This window comes from Hemicordylus capensis, chromosome 1 (assembly GCF_027244095.1).
Source record: "Hemicordylus capensis ecotype Gifberg chromosome 1, rHemCap1.1.pri, whole genome shotgun sequence".
Taxonomy (NCBI): Eukaryota; Metazoa; Chordata; class Lepidosauria; order Squamata; family Cordylidae; genus Hemicordylus; species Hemicordylus capensis.
In genome coordinates this window covers 11,103,987-11,114,242 of record NC_069657.1, presented here as the reverse complement: position 1 = coordinate 11,114,242, position 10,256 = coordinate 11,103,987, and the positions used below count along the sequence as shown (strand labels likewise).

General features: G+C 42.2%; 1 protein-coding gene across 1 annotated transcript in view; it reads right to left on the bottom strand.

The window, feature by feature from the left end:
• Positions 1–4,101: 4,101 nt before the first annotated feature.
• RAB12 (RAB12, member RAS oncogene family) overlaps positions 4,102–10,256 on the bottom strand; it is a 33,129-nt gene continuing 26,974 nt past the window's right edge. Inside the window, exons 4-6 of the mRNA XM_053283073.1 lie at positions 9,510–9,599; positions 7,327–7,431; positions 4,102–6,244 (exon numbers count right to left, since the gene is read on the bottom strand). Of these exons, the coding sequence (XP_053139048.1) occupies positions 6,131–6,244; positions 7,327–7,431; positions 9,510–9,599 (309 nt within the window). The 3' untranslated portion in view covers positions 4,102–6,130. The remainder of the gene's footprint in view (positions 6,245–7,326; positions 7,432–9,509; positions 9,600–10,256) is intronic.

Genomic DNA, 10,256 nt, shown 5'->3' with positions numbered 1-10,256 from the left:
GGAGCACAGAGATAGTCTTAGGGAGCTTGGCAGGCCCCTAGGCAGCCTCAGACTACCATCCCTGGCAGAGGGATTTCACACAAAGTATTGTAGGTATTTCACAGCAACTTGTATTGGATTAAAATGTAAAATAAAACTAATATCAGTGCTGAAACTATATGATTGGTAGTAACTCCTACAGCATTTAACATATTTATATACTTCCTTAAACTCACATCTCTGGTGGGCTTACAATAAATAACAAATTGAAACCAGAATTAAACAACCCACCGATTCTAAAAAATTATTAAAGTTTGGATGAATAAATGCACCTTGAGGGCTGTCCTTTTGAGAGCTGTCAGAGATGGGGAGGCTCTTATTTCTGCAGGGAGCATATTCCAAAGCCTTGAGGTGGCAACAGAGAAGGCAGCTGATGAGCTGGTGGCCACTGCAGATGGACCTCCCTGGATGATCTCAATAGATGGTGGAGCTCATAGCAAAGGTGTTCTCTTAAGAGCCTAAGCTGTTTAGAGCTTTATAGATTATAACCAGCACTTTGCATTCTGCCTGGAAATATACTGCTGGCTAGTATAGCTCTTTTGATACGAGTAGATTGATCTCAGATGACTCAGAGACCAACCTAGCTGCTGCATTTTGCACCAACTGTTGTTTCCAGACCACATAACAAAGTAGCTCCACGTACAGCACATTACAGTAGTCATGTCTGGAGGTTACTAGCATATGCACTACTGTTCTGAGGCCATTTATCTCGAGACATGGATGCAGCTGGTAGAAAGTACTTCTGGTCAGTGCCTCAACCTGAGATACCCAAGAGATCTGGATCCAGAAGATTCCCAGACTGCATACCTGTTCCTTCTGGGGAGTGCAAACTGGTCCAGGACAGGCAGATCAAGATTGTCTCCTGAGTTCCAACCCAATTATTTGGATTCCATCTGTTTGTTATCCCTCATCCACCCCATTACTGCCTCCAGCCAGGCCTTTAGTGGGGGTAGCACACTGATAACACCCTGCATCAAGTCCAGTGTACCCTCTAATTTTTTCATCTGTGCATGGAATGAGTTTTGTTCTGGGCAGCATTGTATGCACACATGCATTCAAAGTAGAGCCTTTCCGATAAAACCTGAGCAGTATCTAAAATTAATATCAAATAACCTGTCTCTGTGTATACATATGGGCATGCTCCAAATTATCTCTTCCAGAAGTTTATTGTAGATGTTAAAAAGTACTGGAGACTGTATGGAGTCCTATGGGAGGCCATACAGTAGCTCTCACTTTGAAGAGCAACAGTTTCCAAGCGACACCATCTGGAATCTATCAGAGGTAGGAGCAGAACCACTGCAAAGCAGTGCCTCCCACTTCTATCTTTCTGACAATCCAGGAGGATCCCATGGTTGAAGGTACTGAAAAGCCTCTGAGTGACTCAAAGTCACACTCCCTCTGTCAATTCCCAGTTGGAGATCATCCATCAGGCAGTCTCAACTCCACAGCCTGCCCAAAACCAGACCTGAAATGGGTCTAGATAATCAGTTTCCACCAAGACTGTCTGGAGCTGGGAGGCCACCACCCTCTCAACTACCTTGCCCAACTGTGTGAAGGTTGCAGATGGGCCTATAGTTGCTTAACTTTTGTGGGATCCAATGCAAGCCTCTTCAGAGGAGGTCTTAAAACTGTCTCCTTAAGACAGGAAGGCACCCTGACCTCCCTCAGAGAAGCATTTATTATATCTACTAGGCCCCCTCCAATAAACCCTCTACCAGATAGTATAAGTCATGTTGGACAAGTGTCAAAAGGACAGGTGGTAGGCTGCACTGCTCCAAGCAGCTTGTCCACACACATCCTTGGGAGTCACAGACTGAAACGGACCCAATCTCACTGTATAATAGGAATCGCTGGACATTTCCACAATAAAGTCTGCAAAAACTGTAGTACTTGCTAGAAATAACAAAAATCCCTTCCTGACATGACAAGCCCCACTCTACATAGAGAACAACCTACATTTCCTTGAATCTTTTAGCTATCCATTCCCAGCACAGCATCCCTCCAGTGGCTGCTGCTGATGTCTATCTTATGTTTCTCTTTAGATTGTAAGCCCTAATTTCTCTATGTAAACCACTCTGGGAATTTTTGTTGAAAAGCAGTATATAAATATCTGTAGTAGTAGTAGCAGCTATGCCAAGGAATGACAGGTACTGTAAGGCAATTAATACACCCATCCAAAGAGAATGGCTGTTTCCTTCCCCATTAATTTTTCCTACAAAGTTCCACTGTCAAGGTAAAAATCAAGATGAAATCACACCCAGTTTTAATGAAGATAAAACATTCACACATAAAACTGGTCCAAATTTAGTATAAACTTATTAAACAGAGGAGCTTTGGCTGATTGTAGAATATGAAAGGACTGGTTTTGTATAACTGGCAAGCAATTAGAAGAATGAAAGTCAGGTATTAAATTTCATTTCAGTGTTCTGCAATTGACTTATCTTCCCATGACTGACTGCCACACTCATTTGAGCATATGACAATCTTATGTTAAGCAAGAAAAATCCCTGTATATATATAAGGACATAAGGACAGCCCTGCTGGATTAGGCCCAAGAAGGCCCATCTAGTCCAGCATCCTGTTTCACACAGCGGCCCATCAGATGCTGCCGGGAAGCCCAGAGGCAAGAGCTGAGGGCATGTCTTCTCTCCTGCTGTTACTCCCCTGCAACTGCTATTCAGAGGCATCTTGCCTCTGAGGCTGGAGGTGGCCTATAGGTGTGTTCTGAAACAACACACCTAACTTCCCTTCTCTTTATTTATTGAGAAATTTGTATCCTGCCTTTCATTAAAACAATCCCAAGGCGGTTCACACAAAAATTAAAAGCAAGACTATAAAAAATACACAATTAAAATATTAAGCTAAAATATAAAAACACAAATTTGACTAAAAAGATTTAAAATACAAGATTAAGATAACCATACAAAATACAAAGCAACAGCAGTAGAGACAATCATATAAAAGCCTGAGTAAAAAGCCAAGATTTCGCATGCTTTCTAAAAACTGTAATGGAGACTGAGGAGTGAATAGCCACCACTGGGAGCAGCAACAGAGAAGGCCCTGTCCCGCGTGCACAACAGCCGAGCCTCCCTTATTGTCAGCACTCGGAGCAGAGCTCCTGCAGATGATCTCGTCAAGCAGGCAGCAACCCTTGGGATCCCTCAGGTATCCTGGGCCCAAACTGTTAAGGGCTTTAAAGGTCAAAACCAGCACCTTCAATTGGACCTGGAAACAAACTGGTAGCCAGTATAGCTCTTTCAAAATGGGTGTGATGTGATTCTAGCAGGCAGCTCCAGATAAAATGCTAGCTGCTGCATTTTGCACTAGCTGCAGTTTCCAAATATTCTTCAAGGGCAGCCCCACGCAGAGCGTGTTTACAGTAATCCAGCCGTGATGCCACATGACTAAGGAATCTGCCTTCTTTATGCTGGAATCATTTTGAGTGATTTATTTTTACATGAATTGTTCTTCATTGGCTGTAGAGTCACCTTGCTCGTTAATCAACATGGTTGTCGGTCTTACATAGGAAACTGCCACATACTGAGTCAGACCATTGGTCCATCTAGCTCAGTATTGTCTACACAGACTGGCAGCGGCTTTTCCAAGGTTGGAGGCAGGAATCTCTCTCAGCCCTGTCTTGGAGATACTCCCAAGGGAGGGAACTTGGAACCGTCTGCTCTTCCCAGAGAGGCTCCATCCCCTGAGAGGAATATCTTACAGTGCTCACACATCAAGTCTCCCATTCAGTGTTGTCTTGACAACATTATACCTACTATATTAGGTATATAACATTATAGCAGTATTTTAGGCTCACAGCACATTTTGCACATCTATGTTTTTAAACAAAAAAAGGGCTGCATGTTGAAGCTTGAGAACAGAGTCCCTTTGCGATGAGAGATTCACAAGATCCAGCCTGACACGTGTAGGAATTAGAAAGCTACAACTGAAGACCCCCTCGAGTCCTTTTCAATAGTTTAAAGCCTAGAGAAAAAACAGCAGCAAACATCTCTACTGAACCCCCAAAGTGCACAGCTCCTGATAGGATATAAAGATTTATGTAGGCCAGTTTTCTTATATTTTTATTCAAGAACTGAAGGCAAAAAAACACAGGATTTTAAAATACAGGAAAGTCACCTAAATGTCAAGTTTAAGCTTATTGTCCATACGTTCCTTTTCTCTATTATTGCCCACAGCATTATTACAAGTCCTACCAGTGCTACAAAAATGGCAAACTTCATCTAATCAGTACTATAGAAAGCTACATAATATTTGTGTGAAGAATGACACTTATATAGGCACATCATGGTAGTGGAAATAGGAATACATTTCAAATTGTGCATCTTTTATTAGTTGAAACTAAATGATCCAAAGAGGTATTTCTGACACAATACCAAGATCAGGCGGAACTGTCAATTACTTGAACTGCAATTATTTAACATTCTTAATCCTCCCAGAAACCTGAAGGCAAATGCTAGGAAAAAGTCAGTGGACACCACTGGTCAGATTAACTGATGTACAACAGGGACTCAGGCACTGAAAGCAAAAGTGGTCATCTGGAGTGTGGAAGCCAGTACTTGAGGAGTCATCAAAATCCTTTGCTGCAGCCTGAGATACTATAACAAGCAAGTCTTATGGCAGTAAGGATACAAGTTTGACTAAGGCTGCAATCCTAAATATGTACCATGGAGTACATCCCAATGAACTCAGTGAGACTTCTGAGGAACATGCTTAGGATCATGCTTTAAGGCAACCCATCCATTTATCCAGCTCTCTAGAAAGCGGATTCAGAATGTCCTCCTCCCCGCCACACTCCCACAAGACTGGCCAAAAAGGAAGCAGCCAACCTTTACTACTTGCTTGCTAGTAAGAGATGCAGTTCTGTTGTCTTCCATAAATACAAAATTTTATTGGCACGTCATTAGTTTAGAACGACAATGCTTTTCAATACCACAACAACATTTAGGACACATCAAGTTATTCCAATATGTAGCTACCGGTTTACCACAGCTAAACTATACAGTGCAGTTTTTAATAAAAAGATATAGTTCACAAATTCATTCAGACAAAAACAGAAAACCCAAACCCTTTAGCACAGCATCTTTGATGGGAATAAGCTTACCCTTCAGAAAAAGTGTATCTTAACCTCAACTCCTCTCCCCAATTTGTCCAGACACACACATATATATTCCTTAACACAGGAAAATATCCCAAAAAATGATTTTTAAAAAGAATTTGCTTAGGACAGCAGCAATGCCTTTCAATATATTTTTATAAGTTTCAAATATATCTCTGCTTTTTACAGAACCCGATTGCTAGCTAATATTTAAAGGAGGAAGTGAATTGTGCAAGTCAACAATTCATTCTTTAAAAACTGCACAGAATGCAGTGCCTCAGTACACTCACAAAAGAAACTGACCTGGCATGAAACATAATAAAGAAATGTTGGAAATCCCACCTGTCTGTGGGCTCAGGACTTTATCCACTGAATTCTGATGCCCTGCCCTCATCCATGCAATGGTGCTTGCATGGAACAGCACATGAAAGCGCTACTGAAATGAAGGGAGGTTGCACAGCAGCAGCACTTGGTGGATCACATGGTCAGTCATTCAAGATGCTACAGTTAAGAATTTCTTTTGTTTATATAAGAGGGAAACAATGCTGCTTTAGAAACCTTTATACATGTAAGTCTAATTTTAAAAAGGTCTTTTTAAAAAAGCTAGCAAAGCACCATATACTAGAAGAGATTCTGTTTCTATCAAGGACTATTACAACATTTATGTTCAGACTAAGTAAGGTATGCATTGAATTTCTTACATCCTAGGTTTGGGAGTGCTGTCTTCCCAGCCAAATGTACAATATTTATAGCGCCAGGAAAGAGGAGTGAAAAACCACTTGTGGGAAGGGCAATACGTAACGAGTTACAGCTGAATCCTACCCAGCTCTGCATATTTGCATATTTACAAATTAGTGTGTAGCTCTGATTCGGAATCAAAGTGCAACAAGGAACTGCCACATGATTGTAGTGCAGAGTAGTACTGGTGCTTCTCGCTCTCCTCCCACTCATCACGTCCACTCTGGATGAAGCAGTAAGTCAGCAACAACGGACATGAGGTCTTGGAGGAGGCAGTTCTGGGGGGATTTCTGGCTCTGGTTGTAGGGACAGGATACTGTTGGACAACTCGTTCCTTATGACATCCAGAGGCATCTCAAAAAGGAAAAACAAACTCTTTGAATTCTACAGAATTCTGCAGTGTCTGCTACAATGAAATGCTAGAGCAGCAACCTTAAGTTGTTTTTTTTTTAAAAAGCATTAGCACTGCCTTCATAAACGAGACTGAATTCAGATCATGGCAGAATTCCATGAAAAGTACTTGTGCAAGTACTTGTGAAAACTCATGAAAAGAATTCCATGAAAATTCCAGAAAAGTACTTGTGAAACTCTCATATCTCACACACAGCACTGTCAAATGAAGCATTACTGTTCTGTTAACAAGCTCTAAAAAATTCAATGGGACTTAAACATATCTAACTTTCTCTGATTTGTCCCTATGCTGCTTTTATAAGCTGCTTATCCACTAGGCCAATTACATCTGCATCCTTTATTCCTGCCACACAGCAAGCAAACTAGAATAAACCCCTACAATTCGTCTCCCCACCTCTAAAGCAAGCAATTCAGCTACCACATATATCAGCTCACGCTTCCATTCAAAGTATCATCAACTACATTAAGAACTTCTACATTAAGTAAGAAGCAATGCAGAGTATTCCACAGGAGAACTAAAAGCAGCAAATAGCCCACAAGTTATATTCTAGTAACTGAAAGGGAGGTCATCCACACAACCAAAAACGAGGTAGGGCAAGTGTCCTACACGGGTTTGGGGGGCTGTGTGTACTCCAAATTTTCAGATGTGTGGGAGCAAACAACTTGGTAGGAAGAGGGAGAAGGGATTGTGTGGAAGCAAGGTAGGAGGAAAAGCCGGGTAGGACAATGCTGTCCTTCCCAGCTTTCATACTCAGCATTTAGCCAAGGGAGGAGGAAAAGCCTATCTTGCTCCCAACAATCACTTCTCCTACCGAGTTGTTTGCTCTCACACAACCCCAAATTGGAAGCATGCACAGCCCCCAGACCTGGCTAGGATTCTTGTCCTACCCAGTTTTCAGTTGTGTGAATGACCTCAAATTGTGGTGAGGGGGAGAATCCTACCTGTAGTGGGGTGCTTTAAACAACAGTGTTTTAAATATTCAATCTTTTAAGCTCCTTTGGTTTACAGTATAGAGACATTTTACCTTTTTTAGGATGTCATCAACCAGTTTCAGAAATATTTCATCCACATTAAAGTTATCCTTGGCACTAGCTTCACAAAACCGCATCCCAGTTATCTGTTGTGCAAACTGATGAGAAAGACAGAGTGAGGAAAACTTTGTTCTTCCTCAGTGTGATTTGCTCAAAGCTATATTTAGTTCCATAAACATTTAAATGCCGGGCTTATCTACTCATTTAACAAGATGAAATTAAGCAGCAATCGACTATCCATCGATATCATTCAGAAGTGTGAAATGTGCTGTCAATGAGTTTGTGGTGCTGCTTTTCAGTTTGGAAATATTGAAAATATGCAACTGAAATCAATACTTAGAGGCATCTTGCCTCTGAGGCTGGAGGCAGAAAAAGATTAACACATTTCCTCTCAAATCAACATAAAGACTATAAATATTATTAGCTCTGTACATACCACATGCCATTAGTAACCTGCTCAGCCTTATTCTTGGGCCTAGTTCCCCCACCACATTCCAGTCAAGTTTGAGGTGCTGCCTGTATTACCACGTGAGGACACAGTACATACAGTCTCCTGATTTAGGCTACCCCTCTTCTCCACCCCCATCATCCAAGCAAGAACAGGACTCTGGGCACAGAGGAAGAACTGAGCTGAGTAGGGAAGATTAGTACCCTGGGAATAGCAAAAAGGAGCGGGGGGCGCACAAAGAGACGAGGAGAGGGCTGCGAGTGTCGGGAGGGATGATCCTCGCAGGGGTCTGTGCATATGGCTGCACAACTGCTAGTGTCGCAGAACAAAATGCTACCGTTGCAGACTTGCACACAGCTTTAGTCAGGAGGTCAGCCAGCAATAAAGGTAATCTCTAACACAGTCTCTTCTCATGATACTAACTTAAAAAGGGTACAATTATCATCATGATCACTTTTACCCAGTTTGTTCTGTATTTATTTATTACATTTACATTGCTAAACGGATGTGCTGATCCACAGAGACTTTTTTTTTGGCTGCCCCCTTAGTTCTAGTCAAGGTTGATTCATGAGCCCACGTGAGCATCTGAGTTGTGCACCCCTAATTTAGGCAATTTTACACCAGTTGTTCTTCAGACTGCCGCAGTTAGGCAAATAGCAGCGGGTGCATGTCCAGTCTTCCACTGGAAACGGCAGTTTATACCAGCGGTGCAATGGTATATTCCTGGCTTTGTATTGTAAGTCACTTTGGGGATGTTGTGAAAGGCTGAACCGGAGGACTGGATCGAATGTGCACGAATTTGTACATAAATGGGACATAAGAACAGCTCTGCTGGATCAGGCCCAAAGCCCATCCAGTCCAGCATCCTGTTTCACACAGTGGCCCACCAGATGCTGCTGGAAGCCTACAGGCAGGAGTTGAGGGCAGGCCCTCTCTCCTGTTGTTACTCCCCTGCAACTGGTACAAAGGCATCCTGCCTTTGAGGCTGGAGGTGGCCTAAAGCCCTCCGACCAGTAGCCATCAATAGACCTCTCCTCCATGAAGTTCTCCAAACCCCTCTTCAAGCCATCCAGGTTGTTGGCTGTCACAACATCTCATGACAGAGAATTCCACAAGCTGATTATGCGTTGTGTGGAAATAAGCACTTGGGGTAAACTAAATAAATTTATGTAGAGTGAGCAGTAGTAGCACCAAAGGAAACAGCTCAGGATGCTCCCTTCTCTCCCACCCCGCCCGAGAGCTGCAATGCCTGCAGGTTGGCCATTCATCAGGTAGAGCCATGTGGTTAACCATGCAGTTGTACCCGATGAATGACCAGCCTGCAGGCAGCATGGCTCTCAGGCAGGGCGGGAGATGGGGAGCTACCTGAGCTGCAGCCAAGAAGCAGAGGAAGCCGCACCTCCTTTGGTGCCACCCCCCTCTGGATTGTCAGGTCAAGCTGGTACTGAGAGTAAGTCCGCAAACAGGCTTCTATGGCACAAATCTTAGCCAAGGGTGAAAACCAAGGTCAAAATATATTGTGTATTTGTTTCATGTATTTTAATCTGTGCTGATTTTTAAATATTGTTTTAAATTCTGTACACCGCCTAGAGATGTACATATCAGGTGGCATAAAAATATGATAAATAAAATACACTTAATGCAAAGCTTATTTGCCTTCCCTCTTCCAATGAAGTCATTACTTCCTCATTAGTAAATTCTGCCCAATTTAGTTTCACCTTCACTTACTTTTTCTCCCTTCTGCCGGCTGATCTCTCTGTCCACCTCACAGTCTAGCTTATTTCCAACGAGTAGGAGTTCTGCATCTTCTGAAGCATACTAGAAATTAAAAGAGAAAAAGAAAAATCCAGAACACTCCATATAACTAACTTAGGATGTTTAAAGATTACACTAGTCAAAATAATGTGACCCAGTCATTACATTCATGACATTATGATGCTGACCCACATGTACATGTTACCATGAGTAATCATTTTATTCCTTTCCCCCTATGGATAAAGCTTCACTCTAGCAGCATAGTTTCCCGGTTGTACTGTATTTCATTTTGAGCAAATTGTTTTGCAATAATGCTACAACATGTTGTTACAAAATAATGCCAGAGGAGAACATGCCCTTTTGGTGTACCTGGGTGCATGCCCAAGTGGGTTGACACTGCTGCTAAAAGTCTCTGAACAGGGCACTTCCAGCTCAGAAGATCAGCAGTGGCTAACCATCAAATAATTGAGAGCTGCTAGCCGACAGAAACATATGGTCAACACACAGGGGAGGAAAAAGAAAGCAAAAGTTGCCAGTTTGTGATAAACAATAACATTTTCAGTTTTGTGCTACCATTTGGTATTTAGGTGCAGTGCTTTGAAGTGCAGATATGGCTGTAGAGGTAGTTATACTGGCCACAGATTATAATAAAGGGTTGATTGATATGATTGATGCAGAGCTCGTTAAGAAGTTTGCAAGAAAAATAAGGAACATCTGCAT